At 34.6% G+C, this 19728-nt stretch overlaps 1 protein-coding gene across 2 annotated transcripts; it reads left to right on the plus strand.

Moving 5' to 3' along the window:
• Positions 1 to 9082: 9082 nt before the first annotated feature.
• Positions 9083 to 18492, plus strand: LOC120336025 (hepatocyte growth factor-like). Of its 2 annotated transcripts, none has more exons than XM_078110280.1 (7): positions 9083 to 9203; positions 9672 to 9779; positions 11081 to 11204; positions 11514 to 11650; positions 15957 to 16064; positions 16400 to 16541; positions 17410 to 18492. In XM_078110280.1, the coding sequence occupies exons 1-5, from the start codon at positions 9137 to 9139 to the stop codon at positions 16025 to 16027; spliced, it is 507 nt and encodes a 168-aa protein (XP_077966406.1). In that variant the 5' UTR covers positions 9083 to 9136; the 3' UTR covers positions 16028 to 16064; positions 16400 to 16541; positions 17410 to 18492. The 2 variants fall into 2 exon arrangements, with proteins under 2 accessions (XP_077966406.1, XP_077966405.1); XM_078110279.1 differs by having other exon boundaries at positions 16403 to 16541.
• Positions 18493 to 19728: the final 1236 nt, after the last annotated feature.

Below are 19728 nucleotides of genomic sequence, written 5' to 3' on the forward strand. Positions count from 1 at the left end.
GTTAACAACATCAATACTCTTAGCTATCCTCACTGGGAATCCCTGATGCTTTTTACAGGTCGTAATGGTCTTTGGGGACGTAAATATACGAAAAAATTAGGATTTTAACGATTTTTAAATCGTAATGCCAAGTATAAATTTCTTAAAACACCCATTATTAAAACATATAATCTTTTTTAAAATGACATGTGAATAGGGGTAAATATTAAAATATATTCCATGACGTCTTAGCGGTTTTCTACACAAAACAAGACATGTTCAAAATTGGCGCAATTGTGCAAAAGCATCACTCAAACCATTTGTCCTACACAAAGAGCCCCATAGAGCATAGATCATCTGGGAATCGCGTAAAATTTTAATGAGTCGACTATGCGTAAACGCCAAATAAGTGTCCAAGACTCACTTTTCTTACTTTAAACAATGGCGGAACCTGCGTCATATGTGGGTATGAATAAGACAGAAATCGATATAGGTGTCAGGGACGCACAAAACTTTTTGTCTGAATTATTGATAAGTAAAATATTCAAACTGGAAATGCTAGAGAATTGTTAACGTGGATAAGACGAATACCGGCCTCAGGTAAGATCAGACATAACATTGATGTTAGCGCTCTAAGTGGCCTATACAGAATGTGAAATGCATTTGCAATGCAATGGAACAAATTGGAAATACAGGATGTCCATAAAGTCCTTTTACAGTTTCAATTTTGTTATGAAGTCAGTTCTCAATATATCTTAACCAGGTTTATTGTTTTTAATCAATAATTGTTCAAGTATTTATACTTCACTTGATAGATCTGTGAGGGCCAAAACAATAAATGGCATCGATAAATTCCCTTTGCAATTTCAAAATTTTTTATGACCGCATGGACACCCTATACTATTGAAACTTGTGCTGGCATTTGATCTGTCAATAAAAATGAACCCAGTTGTTTTTAATGTTGCAATACTTTCGCTATGATCCCTTTGTAACTCCACAGAAAGCAGCGATATAACTATAGCAGTGTTCTGTTAAAATCACAAATTAAGATAAACTATAATAAGTTAAAAACAGTTATAGCAATGTCCTCACTAAGGTGTCATCATTGGTGAATCGCAAATAAATAATGTTTTCATTGTATTTTTAACAACTGACAGATGTAGAAAGAATTAATAATTAAAATATCTTTCGTGAATCCGAAATTTCTTTACATGAATGTTAAAAACTTCATTTCTACTGTTTTTTCTAAGACACTATAAAAATGATGTATTAATATCATTTATTCTACAACGCATCATAAACCGTACATCACTTTATTCTGACACGCATGGACTAATTTTCGTCTTATTATACGCCTATTTTTTATTACTAAACATTGTCATAAAAATTAGGTTGCTAAAACGTAATTAAATTTTTTGACCCGAACACATGGTCAATTTCACACAAAAAATCCATAGCGTGAATAATATATCCGAGGAAAATTGAACGTATGTCATGTGGAAAATTCAATGCGGCAAGGATTGATAAATCGAACCATGCGATGTGTACGGCACAAATAAAACCACAAGGAATTAATCGTGATTGTTCCTGTTCATTTAACCGAGGCAACAATCGCTCGCGTATCAATCTCAAAATATTTGTTTTACTAGAAATGTTTATTACAAATAATTTTTCATTTATCTTCTGATTATATTATGTCTCCGTAAATGTATGTGTGTGCGTGCGTGTTTTATTTAATTGAATACTATTGGGTGAGCGAACACGTACCACGTCTTTTGCAAGACTTAATGAACAGTATATTTGGCAATAATCTAATTTAGAATCGTTTTGAGTAATTTTTAAAACGTGGTGAATCCAGATAGAAATAAAAAGTAATATTTAAATTTACGAATCACTCTTTGCATTGAATTCAATTATATAGAAACCACAAAGACACCCCTGCTGAAATCATAATAAAATGCAAATGAATTGACACAAGGGTTCGATTTTGCAAGTGGTTGCGAAATGTCCTACCCAAATAGTCGGAATTTACGATTTTAAAAGCTATCTAGAATTATACATGTCCCAATACATAAATGGGATGAAAATGATTAAACTTCTAAAAAAGGTCGAAATTGATCACTCATTTCCGGAGTTGAGAAAACTTCCGGGTTCGAACGATTTCAATTTTAAGAGTGACATATTTTGATGTCATATTGCATGACGTCATCATGCTAATGCCAAATGTTGATAAACGACTGCGATTTCCCACTTCCTCGACTTATTACACATTCACGAATCACATAGCTTGTAAATGTACGAGTAGGGATGGGCAATATAGAATACCGAATCCGGAGGATTCGAATCCCAAAGTATTCGAATCCAACGGGATCCGATATCAGGATTCGGTTTCCGCCTTTCCGGCGCCAAGCGTCAATTTTTGTATTTCGGGTTTCTAATTTATCAATTAAAGACGAGCGTTTTTTCTCGCGTGGATATCGCACGAGCGTTTTTTCTCGCGTGGAAATCTCTCTCGTTTATTATTACTTGCGTCTGCTCATAAAGTCGGTAAACATTAAACACTAATCTCAATCGGCATATTCAGAACAAGAAGTCGGCGAAGACCCGTTATTGCAACATTTTTGCGTTTTTACTGATTTGCTTTAGTGTATAGCTAACGCATAATATTATTAATTATTTGTGCCGACTTACTAGCGATAATCTGATTGCAACAATCTTTAATTGTTTACAGACGTGCCTTGCTTCATTTTACATTAAATGATATCTCGCGACTTGCGAGTTTTCCCAAAAAATGATGCATGTAAACAAAAGCCAGGCGTCAAATGTTATAACATTGCTTGCGATTAATTTAGATCAAATATTATTTAAGAATAATTTTATTACACCATTTCCGAAATACAAAGTTATATCGCAATACGCGAAAATCTGTCACATTTAAATTCCACTCTCAAAACATTACATTTCTTTCGGTCCTTTCCTATCGTTCAAGATAGACGAAGTTGCCGCATCTGGCGTAGATAATGACGTATTGAGTTTAATTAGGACCAAGTCTGTGTAGATAATATTCTGTAACGATAATCATAGAAAATGAATTCGTCTTTAGATGTTATCACCTAATAACTAAGTACACCATTTTCCGAAATATAAAGTTATATCGCAATACGCGAAAATCTGTCACATTTCAATATCACTCTCAAATGATTACCGGTACATATTTTTCGGTCCGTTCCTATCGTTCAAGATAGACGCACGTTTGATCAAGTGTTCATAGTATTTTAGTCGCCGAAAATTTAAAGAAAAAGTTGCCGCATCTGGCGAAGATAGTGACGTATTGAGTTTAAGTAGGGCCAAGTCTGGGTAGATAATGATATGTAATGATAATCATAGAAAAGGAATTAGTCTTTAGATGTTATTACCTAATAACTAAGTACGAAATCGCGTTTACGGAAACTTGGTTTTACGAGTCTTGCTAGCACAGAATAAAAAATTGATTTTGATATAATATAGTGGTTAAATTTAATATTTCACAACGGCCGCATAGGTTGCAGTGGCCACACGCTGGTCCTGCATCTAATTAATTCTCAGCGGGTATGTTTTAGTAAACTCGGCAGACTAACATTGAAAATGATTTAACGCCGTTTCATATCTATTTTTGTATTTAACCGCTTACTATTAAAGTGTGTAAAGCGTGTCTTAATTTAGCATTTCAGTATTTAGGGATTACATACATTTGGAACAATTGAAGGAAAAAATATTGTAGTATTCCTAAATTTTATTGTCCTGGGAAATGCCTGTTTAATATCAAATGGAAACAAATGTTCAGGACATTTCCAAATAAAAGATAATTCATAGTAATACATTTACAATTGTGGAAATTCCCACTATTTGAATGGGTATGAAAATAGAATAGGATTCGGTATTCTGGATTCGATTTAACTATTCTAGAATATTCTAGAATAGTAAATTATTCTATATTGCCCATCCCTATGTACGAGGATAGCTAGAAATCTGCTGGAACTGCTACATCTATTGAATTCGAAATGATTTGAAGGTCATATTGTGAAAATGGATTTGATGTCAATTTGAAAATCACCCCTGTAAAGGGATATTTTACGTTATTCCATTTTTTTCAGTTTTGTGTCTATGAGGTTGCTAATCTGATTTTTTGAAAAAAATGATTTACATAACTACAATCATGCGTATATTTTAGCAGCTTATATTCCATTAACGGAAGAGAGTTGTAAAAAAAACTTGTTGTGACAGAGATGCAATTAAAATAAAACTAGAAAAAATGTAGAAATTCAAAGTTTGCATTGATTAATTTATTGTATACGAGTATGTTCAAAAGCGGTAACATTTGATTGGAAAAAAGTAATACGTTTATAGCGAATGGGCATACGCCAGAAAAGAATCGATTATAATTACCTACACTGTCATCAAAATTTGTCAATTCACATAAACTTTAAACTTCATTGTAATTATTGTTTTTTATCGCCTGTTAATTTATCAATTTCATATGTTTCTGCCTGATAACCTCAGAATTAAAGCATACGATGTTTGTATACTGCATATATTTTAGCAGTTTGGTGTCTAAATACTAATAACCGAAGGGGAACGTTAAAAACCTCATAAAAACTTGCTGTAATAGAGATGTGAATAAAAATCATTTAAGAAAAAAATAGAGACTTTTTAAGGTTACATTCCACTAACCCAGTCGGTAAATCGGTACTTAATTTATTGTATATGAGTGTTCAAAAGCAGTAACATTTGATTGGAAAAGAATAAGTAATACGCCTATAGTGAATGAGCGGAAGTCCATTATATTACCAACACAGTGGTCACAGTTGGCCATTTCACGCACATCAGGAACACTTTGTAATCAAATAGTCAATAATAAATCAACATTATTTGTTACACTCTTTTGAATTTGGCTAAGTAGGTTCGCAAGTGCCAATTCTTATATACAATAATGATTATTATTTGAATAACAGTCAGATAGTCGAATCTCACTGAGTAATTTGTTAAGGAATAATAGTATTAACGAAATCTTCAAATATAATTCAACGAACAATTACTTGATGTGACACCAAGTCTTAATCAACACGGACTTGATGACCTGCTGAGACTCAACTGTTTATCGGATATAACCGCTATTTCGTAAAGAGGCCATGTCTACACCGCACTACAAATTCAACATAGCACGGAAGATCAAACTTGATAGAAATTGCAGTTTTACCAGCCATGAAAATACAGCCTTTTACTTTCGGTATTTCTTATGCCTTAGTCACTTACCTCAAATTTCAGGCGCGACCATTAATGAATTTTGCCTCGAGGCTCAACTACTTCGCGCTAAGAAATCTGGTAACTGCTTTAGTGAACAGTTAAAACTGAAACAATTCACACAACTCGTTGAGGCAAAAGTTTATTTTTACCAAATAAAAAATGTTTCAGTATTTTAACTCCGTCTTGTATTATAAACCTAATGGATATGACAGAGTATTTCTGCTATACATCTAACTCGCTGTATCTTTGCGAAGACGATTTCACCAGCTTGAAGTATCAAGTTGGCCGTATCTCAAGCTGAACTAAAACAGCTGTACAGTCTGACAGCACTACAACTAAACAACGAGATATTTGTCAGGCCTACTCATCGACTAAACAGCTTTACAATAACATCTTTATAACAGATTCAACCTAGTCAATATAATCAGCCTTTTCCGCTACTAACCTGTAACTAAAAATCAATCTATTGGTAAAAAGCCAACTCGAACACTGTACCAGCCTGCTGTATCGCTTACGCACTGCGAGCTGAACTTCGTGATAAATACGTAGGTTCGCTTTACGCACGAGTGGGCCTGTGACGTCATACCATAAAAAAGAGAGTCAAAATGAGAGAGAATGAAATAAACAAGGAAAGTAGCTACGTCTTTCTATGGGGAGTTTCTAAACTGCTTCAGAAAACATGTGATACGTATCGTATGGCATACGGGATTGCTCAGTTCTAGCTCCTGGAATTATAAATAGTAATTGCACTGACTTTCTAACCGAAAAATTATTTGGATCGCTTGTACAAAGCCCCCGTCACTAACGGAAAAATGTGATATTTGAGAAAAACACCATCGTCACGTTTTTAATAACAAATTAGTATTCACTTGGGGTTGGGAATGATTTAAGAAATTGAATTACATGGCGCACAACCTGAACATAGTATGTGTAACAGGTTAGGGTTCAGGATGTACACCATCTTGGTTCATGTACTTCAGGAGCGCCATAAAAGATCCAAATATTCTTGGAAAACGTTATCAAGTCCAGCCTTATATAACTCAAAAACATTCTATTGCCACAAATTATTTTTTAGTCTTATCGCGGGTCGCGCATTAAATAAATTGTCACTCATCATTAATTACAGGTAAATGTTATGGAATACGGCAAATGTAATAAATAATAGGTGATTTCAAGCAGCAATAGAATATAGAAAGAATATGTTTAGAATAATTAGAGCGTTTTGGAATGTAATTTCTCAACATTTCAATATTTACTAGCATCTTTGATACTGTGCAACGTAATTACCACGTCCTGAGACTGTGATATGCAAATTTTCACTCTTAAGAAGAACGGTTCACAATTAATAGGTTTGTCTCTATGGCCCCCGCAACATGCATTGTTATTTTACTTATTTTCCTTATCCCCAACAACATGAGTTTGATAAAAAAATTCGGTGCTACTCTGGTATGCGATCTCACTTGTTTAACGTTTTCTCAATCGCATGAAGACACTCTCATATAAGTTTCTAACCCTAACTAAATCTCTAGGATCATACTCACACAACCGCTGAGATCGTATACCAAATTACCACCCAATTCTCTCTCTTTCTTTCTCTCTCTCTATCAGGAATTAGCACCTCAAATCTATAGTTGCCTGGAGATCGATGAGTTCAAATTGTAAATATTCCGGAGCTGTTTACAGTACACATGGGATAAAGCAGAGCTTTCCAAACTCTCTCGTTAAACTCTTCCCTTTGGCTCACTATGCGTTAAATCTACTTAAATTATTTATTTAATCTTTCACGCATCCTCAGCTATAGTGTTAGGCACAAGTCGCTCTCTTTGGTACAGTTCAAGTAGTAACAATATGGGCATAAATAAGTGCTATAGTAATGATAAAAAACCTTGAAATATTAGTATTCCTAAAGCAAATACAAAGTCAAAGCGAGATTTCTCCCCTAAAAGGAATTCCTCCCCGTTTGCTGTCTGTCCTTCAGTCTTAAACAGTTGATTAGGCATCAGCAAAACAAATTTCCGCGGAACGCACAAATTGCACCGTTGGGTCACAGGTGGCCCGCGGGTCGAGGGTTGGGCACCGCTGATCAAGACGACACTGGACAAGCGTGGAATCAACACGAAACTATTAAAAATATAGCATTATACCGATTTGCTACCACTCTTACAGATACTACGAGCGGCAGTATACGTTACAGCGGCTTATTGGAATGTGGGTAAAATTTTGTTAAACAATTCTAATTTCATGATATTGAATGATTCACTTAGCGAGAGCCGACCCAGACCACACGTATTAGTATCAAATGGGAATTCGATTTGGAATGCCAGAATGTAGTGTTGTAGTGTTGAATAGAGTCAGGATATGCCCCACGAACGTATTTATTGCTAGTTTATATTTAATTGATGTCAGTGTATATGTAGTATTCAGGGGAAATAAACTAAATAATATATCTGAACGGTTATTTTTGATTCTTCTAGCATTGAAACATCAGTACAAACTAAAATTTTCAATGACCTATATGTTAATTATTTCTGTGGATAATAATGCTCGAAGTGCAAACAATATTTTTAGTCCTATGAATAAATTTTGCTTAAAAATAATAAATTGTAATTATCAAGTCGGACAGCAATGTAATGGATTTCGTTTTCTGCCGATTTTAAACCGGACCTTGACTAATACCACAACTACAGTACCACAATCGCTTGATGAGTAATATCGAAATATACTTTGATAGATGTTCAGTGTAGGAAGTGCTAACGGAAACTCATTCCAGTAGTAACAGTATATTGATAAGAGCATTCGTGCTTTGGTGTGTATCCTGTCAGTTTTGTTCAAATTGGTTTGTTCTATTCAATGTTCTATTCAATATATAGAAACTTTCTAAAGCCTCATGTTGTGATTTGGGATTAGCTAGTATGTTGTCCTCAATCTACATTCAAAGGATGCTACCGTAATAATCTATAGAAGCCAGTGTTTTTCTCCTTGAGGCATAGACAAAAGATATAGATTGCCAATTTGGTGCATTTATGTTAAGACTGTTATGCAAAGTTTGTCAAACGTGAGTTGTAAAAAGTTGGTTCATTCAAAATGTGCGATGGAGGAACACAATCTATAAAAAACAAGAAAAGGAATAAGGCAAATGTATCAAACCAAATAATTTACGACAAGAAAGCATCAATTTGTTCAAGTCATGTTATATTCATTTTACCCCAAGCAATATATACCCGAGGTAATAGGTTGGAGCTATAAAGGGACAGATATGTAAACATGTAATTATTAAATTCGAAATTTCACTATGTATTTAATTCGTAACAAAATTACATAAACAATTTCCAAATATTTGGCATACCTATAGGAAGAGACTGATTCATTTATTTATATATATATTGATATATATTATTTCACCGAACATTGCCCCCTAAAAAAATTCCCTATATTTTACCATTCCATTATTTTGATGGTGTTTTAGCGAATTTGGGCTTACAAACTGCTTCGTATATTCCAAATAATCATATTAATATAAAATAATTAACCGCCAGCCGGTTAAAAATATCACCGCTTTTTCGCGATTACTATTTTAATATTGCAACTAATTGACCATTGAATTGTTTGATTTAAACTTAAATTTCAGGTAGATCACTAATAACTGATAAATATATAGCTTAACCACAAAAGCTAGCCAATGAATACGACCATACCAGGATTGTCATGTCACCGTTGATATTTTGCTCATTACTCAATCTTAGGGAAGTAATCAAAGAAGTCGATGATCGATGATTAATACATTCATTTAATATAATAGCAATTAACACAGAGGTAGCGTACTTAACACACCAACGCAAGCCTGCTGATTTTATGAAAGTTATCGGTGGGTAGCATGTACATGATGGTGGCAAAAATTACATATGTGTTAACGGGATTATTTCTTCTAATTGGCCAAAAAGGTATATGTATATTTCCCAATATCAGATGATTAGGATATTTAAAAATATCCAAATGTACACAAAAAAGTTTATAAAACTTCAGGTCTTAATTTGCCTGATAGAATTCCAAAGAAATTGTAAATTTAACCAGAATCATGTTTGTAAAATATTTCATATCGACAGAATGCGACTTTACTAAGTTTATATTGTTCGTCTCCCGTTCCCGCCAAAATAGTTTCTAGTTGGTCTATTTGAATCTAATAATAAGATTATCCGCTAGTTCTCAGGTATAAGCTGCAGGTTTCCTATTCAGAGTCGACTCGAAATGTTAAAATGTTACTTGTCAATCCTTGTCTATTGCCATCTTAGTCTTTATGATAAAATATAAAAATAAGTGCTGCGGTACGCGTTCGACAAGCGAAATCATTATTTATCATATCTATAAACTATTCTTACCACATTGTAACTTATGCCATTTTCTGATTGAAGCTACAACGGCCGCAAAAACTACCACTCACACAATGACTGCGGTTCATGAAAATATAACCTCGTTGACTCAAAAAACAATTTTTGCCCATTCAACAAACACAAAAAAAGGTAAAAAAATTTAAAAATAATTTGAATACTGCTTCTACTGCTTCTACTTCAGGTGTACAACGATATTCTGGGAGGAGTCGATAAACTAGATTTCCTCATTTCGCTGTACAGGACCAAAGCTAAAACAAAGAAGTGGCCAGTTAGAGTAATTTTCCACTTCATGGATTTTGCGCTAGCGAACTCGTGGCTAGAATATCGCGATATTGAACGAGCAAATGGAACTCCAAGGTCACGCATTATGGACCTACTGGAATACAGAAGCGAGGTTGCATTTGCTTTGCTCAAAGCTAACGTGTTTACCACGGTATTGGTGAAGAGTCCCACTGTCGGAAGACCGCGTTCTACTTCACAACAAGTTCAAACAGAAAGACAAGTGCCACATTTGGCTAAGAGGCGCAAATCATCAGAGCGACCTGTTGGAGATGTTAGATATGATGGTTTTATGCATTTTCCATCTTGCATCAATGGATTAGGCCAGAGATGCAAATACGAGGGTTACAATGGAAGAAGTAGAGTTAAATGCAACAAGTGCAACGTCTTTTTGTGCCTCACAAAAGAGAAGAATTGCTTTTTGAGTTTTCATAACAAGTGAACTTTTGAAAAGAAAAAATTTGAAAAAAATCTTAACAGATCTGTGCTCTAGAAACTTGATTTTTCAATCAAGATATCATTTATTTTGGTCGTTTTCACAACTTTTGTGCAACAAAAGACAATTTTAAGACGATTGCAAATTAACTCGATGTTTTTTCAAGAATTTTCATTTGTTGATTTCTTTCAATTTTCAGCAACTTTTTCTTGACTTTGACACAAAGTGTACATTTGTACACATCCCCTAATTTGCATATGGGGGGGAGAAAAATTTTTTTTTCAATATTTTTGTCAAAGATGACCAAAAATGAGTCAATTTGTAATAAAAAATAATTTTTTTCTGAATTGGATATATGTGCGTGACTGAAGGGGATATAAATGCTGTCTTGGCAAGTTTTTCGGAAGATAAAAAATAATTTATAAATTAAAAACCCCTAGTAAGATTCTATCAGTACTTTCGGTACATGAATGCATCCAAACAGAAAGGTTGATGCATATATTAATTACAGCAACACCAAGTTGGACAAATCATTTAATATAACGTACAAAATAATTACATGCAACGGAGATAAGGCTTATGTATCCACAGGTATTTTTCCAACTCCCTTTACCAGCATAAACACTGAAATAGGTATTAATTTTTTTTATTACTATTAACTATTATTTTTTGGGAGTGTATTAAAAAATATATATGTTTTGGTGTACGATTCTAGGAAAAGAATCGGAATGTTTCACTAAAGAAGATAAAGGTGGAAGTTACCGTGGAAAGATTACGGTAACAAAATCTGGAATAGAGTGTCAGCGATGGAACGAGCAGCATCCCCACGAACATACAAGGTGAGACCGTTGTTGCTGACGGTTGAAGACAAAGTGACTATGTCATAAAATTTACATGCTATTGGATTGTTTCTTGATGAACGAAAATGCTTTTCATAGATAATTTTTGATGACTATTTTATCTTACACTTACTAAAATATTAATTGACAACAACTTTTTCTAACTTTTCATATTCGAATGATGTTGGGGTTCGGTATTCAAATTTTATAAAAGATGTCTTTAAATAACAAACAAATTTATATATTATGAAAATAGTCACAAAATACTGAGACAATTAAAATTATTTTATTCTCAATTTTACATTTTAGAACTGCAGAAGTGTATCTTTTTGCTGGGCTAGATGCTAACTTCTGCCGAAACCCCGACGGGGAGGATGGCCCGTGGTGTTATACAACAGACGAGGAAGAACGATGGCAATATTGTAACGTTTCCGAATGCAGTTCAAGTGAGTTGAGTTTAAATATAATTTATTCATAGATATAATAATAAAATATACAAATAAAATACTATAAAATAAGTTCGAAAGCCTCGGAAGTTGGTCGAATTTGAATATTTTTCTGCACTATTACGCATAGTTATCACTTGATTGAAATGTATTGTACTTATCAAAAGTGTTCATACATTTACACATTTTGAACATTTGACATTGGAACCCATACATTTTCACCCATGGATATTAGCACCTACATATAGATTGAACCCGCGGACATTTGAACCCATGTACATTTGCACCCGCGTACATTTGAACCAATGTACATTTGCACCCGCGAACATTTGAACCCATGTACATTTGAATCCACTAACATTTGCACCCCGGACATTTGCATCCTGGACATTTGCACCCGCGGACATTTGAACCCATGGACTTTTGCACCCACGAACATTTGCACCCTGGACATTTGCACCCGCGGACATTTCAACCCATTTACATTTGCACCCACGGACATTTGAACCCGCATACATTTGCACCCGCGTACTTTTACACCCACGTACAATTACACCCACAGACATTTGCACCCATGAACATCTATACCCATGGGCATTTGCATTTACAGATATTAGCGTATTTACATATACATCCTTATTCATCCATGCTACCTAGTATTCTTTCTCCCAATGTATACGTTGCGAAAACAATTATTATAACCATGGAATTCTCGATTATATACTCGAATGCTTTATTAAAACTATTTTCTGGTCTTATATATTTATATTATACTCCGTCTGTCATTGTCATCGCAATTGTCAATATTATAAGACTCAATCGACAAAATCTTCCACGGGAAAATGCGAGCCAAATTTGGGATTATTATGATTTGTGCTTTGAACGGTCGACAACTCTTGCGCGGTGCCAATCGAGTAGGGATTTTATTTGATGTGTTATTTCGATCCCGCGCAAAGGTTTTCCTCGCACCAATGCAATGCAAACATGACAAGTCCCTTTGCGCCTGAATTTTCCAAGATTTCCAAGAGGAAACGACTTACCGATTTACAAAGGACACGAATATTGCGGGCGAAATGATCGGGTTTTAGATGCTATTCATTGACGCTGCCGTCAGTTTAGGAAATTTCGATGTAAATCGACTGTTGTTACGATCGGTGAAAATGTAATAAAAGAACTAGGATATCACAGTCATTCACAGAAGTTGGGATCATTCGTGCAACATTAAAAGTAGCAGCATCAACACCATCAAATACATCGACAAGATATATTTTAGGAGAAATATTGAATAATAGATCAACAGATGTACTCATGCGCTTGCCAAGCAAGTCGACCCTGGAGGCAAATATACGAAGAGTAAGACGACAGAAAAATTGTTCTCGTACGAATCCTACAAGTGCTAGCTCTAATATTCCGACCGAATATTTAGATATCATGCTGCATGACACTGGCCCGGAGGATCGTCATCGAATAATTGCCATTGGAGATCGTTCACTACTTGCACATCTAGATAGTATCACATATATTGGCGACGGTACATTTGATGTGGTGCCCAATATTTTCTTCCAGTTGTATACAATTCACTGTGAAGCGGGGGCATCCTATCCTCCCTGCGCATATTTCCTATTACGTGACAAGCGACAAGAAATATACGTTCAGATGTTGGAAGTATTGAAAATCATTTTCCCAAATGCTAACCCCATCAAAATCATTGTTGATTTTGAAATAGCAGCTATCAATGCATTCCATGCACAATTTCCGAGGGCCGAAATTAAACGATGTTATTTTCACCTGTCACAAGCTATACTTCGAAAAGTTGGTTCTATCGAATTAAAAGAGAAGTTTAATTGTCTACCCTTTTTCAATCTTAAAATCAAAAGTTTGGCGGCTCTGGCCTTTGTTCCCATTACCGAGGTTGCCGAAGTCTTCACCTTGCTTTTCGACAGCTTCGAAGATTCGCCCGAATGCAATCAACTTTTGCAATATTTCGAATCCACCTACATTCGTGGACCTCAAGTGGGTTCACGTCCAAGAGAAGCAAGATTTCCCCCTCGATTGTGGAACTATGCTGATGAGATTGAAATGATGCCTTCAGCTCCAAGAACAACAAACGCTGTAGAAGGATTTCACAACGCCTTACAAGGAATGTTCCAATGCAAACATCCGAGTATATGTGGTTTGCTGAATGGCCTACGAAAAGACATTGCAGTCCACAAACTGATTGCGGCAAATGCTCATGTAGGAGTTACGGCCCACCAAAGATCAAAGTATGTACAACTTGCTGTTAGGTTATCAGTTAAAGTTTCTTCGTATGGAACTGAAACAGACAGGCTGAGGTATCTCCACTCAATAGCTAAAATGCAGTCTTTTTGATTATGACTTTGGTATCGTATTTGGCAGACCCTATTTGCTGATTATGTTCGATCTACTCTAAATAGCGTAAACATCAAAAACAATTTTTGGTCACGATAATGATTTTAATATTTTTAAAATTTCTTCGCTTTCGAATATTCAACATATTTACATGACTTACGATTTCTATGTATTGTTTTATTCTGACATTCTAATGAAACAATATTTTAATAAAACTGGCATTTGGCTATGAACATGTTGTTACAAAAATGGCATAGTTTCAATATCTTAATTCTATATTTTCTTAGAAACGAAGAATCTGTGCGCTTATTTATTTATACACCGACAATAGTATTCAATTTATAGATTGGTTTCAGAAAAATGGCAAAACCTGATTTGAGACAACACTCATTTTCAACATTAAAGCGTGGTCGTGTATGCCTTCATATTACAATTTTGTAATATGAAGGCTAGCAAGAAAAACATGAAATGGACACAGAGTTCCCAAATCTCATGCTGGGCGTGATTCCATAGTAGGCGCTTTCAGGACAATAATTTCAGAACAAATTTATAGGAGTTGACCACTAAAAATCTTACTGTAAGACTAGTTTTAGTAAGGCCCTCATTTGAGACTTCATGGGTCTGTGAATTTTGGAGAATAAACAGCGATAACATATTCGTTCCATATTCGCCCCGGTTTCAGGTAATTTCCTCTACGAAATACCGCTTTCTAGGTCATCGTCTGTTTTGGAGATCACCCACGTGAGTTTTTGTGAAAATGTACGTGGTTCAAATATACATGGGTGCAAATGTACGTGGGTTCAAAATTCAAATGTACGCGGGTTCAAATGTACGTGGATTCAAATGTACGCGGGTTCAAATGTAAGCGGATGCAAATGTACCTGGGTTCAAATGTACGCGGGTTCAAATGTACGTGGTTTCAAATGTACGTGGGTGCAAACGTACGTGGGTTTAAATGTCCGCGGCTGCAAATGTTCGCGGGTTCAAATGTCCGCGGGTGCAAATGTTCGTGGGTTCAAATGTCCGCGGGTGCAAATGTTCGTGGGTTCAAATGTACATGGGTTCAAATGTCCGCGGGTGCAAATGTCCAGGGTGCAAATGAGAAGGGTGCAAATGTTCGTGGTTTCAAATGTCCGCGGGTGCAAATGTTCGTGGGTTCAAATGTCCGCGGGTGCAAATGTTCGTGGGTTCAAATGTACATGGGTTCAAATGTTTGCGGGTTCAAATATACGTGGGTGCAAATGTACATGGATTCAAATGTGCGCGGGTGCAAATTTCCAGGGTGCAAATGTACGTGGGTTCAAATGTACATGGGTTCAAATGTCCGCGGGTTCAATCTATATGCGGGTGCTAAAATCCATGGGTGGAAATGTGTGGGTTCAAATGTCCGTAGGTGCAAATGTAGGTGGGTGCAAACGTATGGAGGTTCAAATGTCTTGGGTGCAGTTTATGGGTGCAAATGTATGGGTTCAAATGTACTGTCACCTAAAATCCATACAACAAATTTAGCCGGTGTGTCGCATGTTTGAACGGTTCCATTACATTTGCACCCTCGGACATTTGCAGCCGCAATTTGAACCCACGAGAATTCACCTGCATACAATTGCACCTATGAATTTTTTTTTATTCGGATATTTGAACCCATACTAACCCTAACCCATGAGTTTTAGCATCCGCATATAGATTGAACCCGCGGATATACGGATGCAAATGTATGGGTTCAAATGTACATGGGTGCAAATGTACGATTACCGTTTGAACACCTGTGTTTGCGGTTTTGGTGCTTGTATAATATACCCTTGATTCAAATAAACGAACACTTAGTAATAAAGAAAGAATGAGTGCTGTGGTACGCGTTCGACAAGCGAAATCATTATTTATCATATCTATAAACTATTCTTATCACATTGTAACTTATGGCATTTTCTGATTCAAGCTACAACGGCTGCAAAAACTACCACTCACCAAACGACTGCGGTTCATGAAAATATAACCTCGTTGACTTAAAAAACAATTTTTGCCCATGCAACAAAAATAAAGAAAGGTAAAAAAAATTGAAAATAATTTGAATACTGCTCCTAGTATTATATCACTGATGTCATGTCAAGTTTTTCGGAAGATAAAAAATAATTTATGAATTGAAAACCCCTTGTAAGATTCTCCCAATACTTTCAGTACATGACTGTCTACCAACAGCGTAGGTATATATTTCACGATAAAATTGCATACATTTATTAACTTTTTACTCAACTACCATTTTATCTGAATTTACAGACAAAACAATAATTTTGGAGTAATTTTTGTAACTAAATTTTATGGACTTCATTTATTCTTTTTGGCAAGTTTTCTATATTATTACTATTTTTCTTTTTGTGATAGCAGCTACTCCACCTACCGGATCCGCAGAAGCCAGCGACGCAGAAAAGCAAACAGGGGATAAAACACTAACCATCGTCTTACCAATCATTGGGGCAATACTGATTATTTTAATCATTCTACTGGCAGTTATTGTGATTAAAAGGTAAACAATTTTTGGATTGAAGCAATTAAAATATCGAAGTTATATTTTGGAATTAGTGATGGACCCGACCCCACACCAGGCTCTTAAACGTACTAATTGTAACGTATTCCAATGCAACCGTTCGACCACTGGTATACCTAATATTTGAATGATAAACCTCTCATAAATAGTATGTTGTGATGGTATATCTTATATGTAGTGGGTTGTTTTAATTTCATCAACGAGACTTGAAAAGGGAGCACGGCTACTATATTTAGGGAAGGGTGAGACAATTCGTCACACTCGAATAAATAAACGAATACTATCTTTACATTCTTGTATGCTTTGTATGGCATTGTAACAGGATGATAGAACGCTCATTTTGTAGAAATTGTATTACAATTCATGATACAAACCCAGCTACATGCACACTTAGCTAGGATCAACGTAATAACCACGTGAGCAATCAATGATGACGTCACGTTTTGTAACTAGATCCCATGTTTTATATTTCATTGACTCGTGCTAATTAATGTTCTAAATATCTTAGCGCGTCTTGATTTCCAATATTGCCAAAATTTAAACCGAAAAGGATTTCATTCGATGTTGGATTCGGTATTGAATTTTGTATATACCTGATGGTCTTTAAGTTTTTCGATTTTTATGGCCTCAAGAAATTCAATGTGTTTGAATTGTGATGCGATTTCAATTTCACTTTATTCAGCTTTTATGACCTTTTATTGATCTTGGTGCCAAGTTTACATAAACAAATAGGTGACTCATCCTTTTTCCGTGAATTCACGAGCCATGCCTGATGTTAATCCATAGATTTTCCCTCCTAGAAAATACTCTTTACTTTTTTCAAACAACGTTCTAATTTATGTCACAGAAGGAGAGGTCTGAATACATTATCAAGTGCAAAGACGACGGTTAACAACGCATATGAACAAACTAACTTTGATCAAGCAGGAACAAGTCCATAATGATTGATAATATATTGTACGATTCACTACAAAAACAGAATAAAAAAATAGAAGTTGAAAAGGAATTGTATGGAAGTGCATGAACATTTCCGCTCGGGTACATAAGAATTCTCAGTGAAGATTTGATTTTGAAGTGGCGCAATTAAATCCAATATTTAGCTACTAAATTAAAAGATGAACATGAAAAACTGCATAATTTCCTGTCCAAATATTTTATATTTATTCTAACTAAGAACATAGCATGTATCCTGACTCGCTTGTTCACTTTGACTACTTATACCGCTTGCCAGGATAAGCAGTTCCTAATTTGGGCCAATGGGCCATCAGCCTTAGGGTTCTCGACATTCAATTTTGAGCTTGATTCATTTAAAGTAGTTTCAAAATTGTAAAGGCTTCTTCCAAAATAAAACCGGTTTGAATCATGAAACTGATATTTGTCAGATTAATAATTCTTTTTCTCAAATATTCACCGTTCAAAAGATTAAAGCATGAAATAAGATTGTGCAAATATATTTGAATAACTTCACTTCTTTAGTCTTAACAAATAAAATATGCTAATACAAATTATGATAACAGTGTAATAATGCCTTCGTTTTTTTTTTTTAAAAAGATCAGAAAATATCGGTATTACACAAATCTATTTAGGCACAACGAATCAAAGAATGATTATTATTTCTCACGATTTCAGATTGTTTTTGTGTCGTAAACCAGTTTATTTAAAAATGGAATGATAGTTTTATTTATCAGTGTTTGTTTACTTATCATGAATAGGGATAATTTTAGTCATAATATGTTCAAATTACGTCATCGATAAAAGAGACCTCACAAATGGCACATCTTAGGCCTCTCAGCGTCTGAATCCACATGGGAGATAATGAATTTTTACCAAAACTCACTTAAATAAATCAAAGCATTACCTCGGCTGGCGTGATAAACGATTTGAAAGAATTGTTGAACTTTGACATTGTAATATGCTGGGTTGAGATCTGAAATTTAGAAAAAAACACTGATCAAATATCACGAATATATATATTTAAAATAATATAATTTTTGAATTTAATTTTATATTAGACAGTGGTTCACTTGGTCAATGAAAAGACCATTTATCTTATTCAGCTAATCCAATGTTATATCATTTGGCTATAAGATGGCTCTCTCTGTATATATATATATACATATTTTAGGACGAATAAAATCCATGGTTCGTAAACAAAAAATACTATCAGGGGAAAGACTACCTAACTTCTTGCATACTTGAGATTATTTGTGATTTTACAAGCCCCATATAACTTAGTACATGTGATACTATTTGATTGCTCCAAAAATAGTTGGAGTGTGTATGGCGGATTTACATTTGAAACTTCAAGATGTGTATTACTTTGATATGTATTTTTAATTTATGTGCTTCTTAGTTTATCAACTGAAACTCATAGTAATTTGAATTTATCTTTTTGGTATTTTTGTGTTCTACAATATTGCACCCGGCATGAAGCTTACACTATTCTTATGCTATTCACAATTCGTCAATAAAAATTTAGAAAACATTATTAGAATACCTTAAATCGTGATGAACATATGCTTCCCTTTGGCTCACTATGCGTTAAATCTACTTTAATTATTTATTTAATCTTTCATGCATTCTTAGCTATATTGTTATGCACAAGTCGCTCTCCCGCTTTTGTACAGTTCAAATATTTCAAATATTGATAATATGTGCATAAATAAGTACTTTAATAGTAACAAAAAACTAAAGATATTAGTATTAATAAAGCAAAAAAAAAGCAAACCCAGTTTGCTGGTAAAGGTTGGAATAAAAAACTACTTGTTTCAAATTAATTTGACATTTAATAAGAATACATTACACCAGTCGTGCGTGAGCTGACAATATGATTCCGCCGCGTGATTCTGGCGCAGTATCAAGCCATAATTGTAAGTCGACCAGTAATGTAGTGCAATTTGTATTTTTGATCCTTGTCGTATAAAAAAAATTGAATTAAAAGAAGAATTGAAATAAAAAAAACTAAAATTTTCAATGACCTATAGGTAAATTATTTCTGTGCGTTATAATACTTTAAGTGCCAATAATTTTTTTAATCATACAAATAAATTTTGCTCAAAAAATATAATTTGTTATTACCAAGTCGGCAAGCAATATAATTCATTTTGTATTTTTCAATTCTTGTCGATTTGAAACGTCGGTACTAACTAAAATTCTCAGTGCCTCA

The sequence above is a fragment of the Styela clava genome, chromosome 2 (genome assembly GCF_964204865.1).
Source record: "Styela clava chromosome 2, kaStyClav1.hap1.2, whole genome shotgun sequence".
NCBI classification, from domain to species: domain Eukaryota; kingdom Metazoa; phylum Chordata; class Ascidiacea; order Stolidobranchia; family Styelidae; genus Styela; species Styela clava.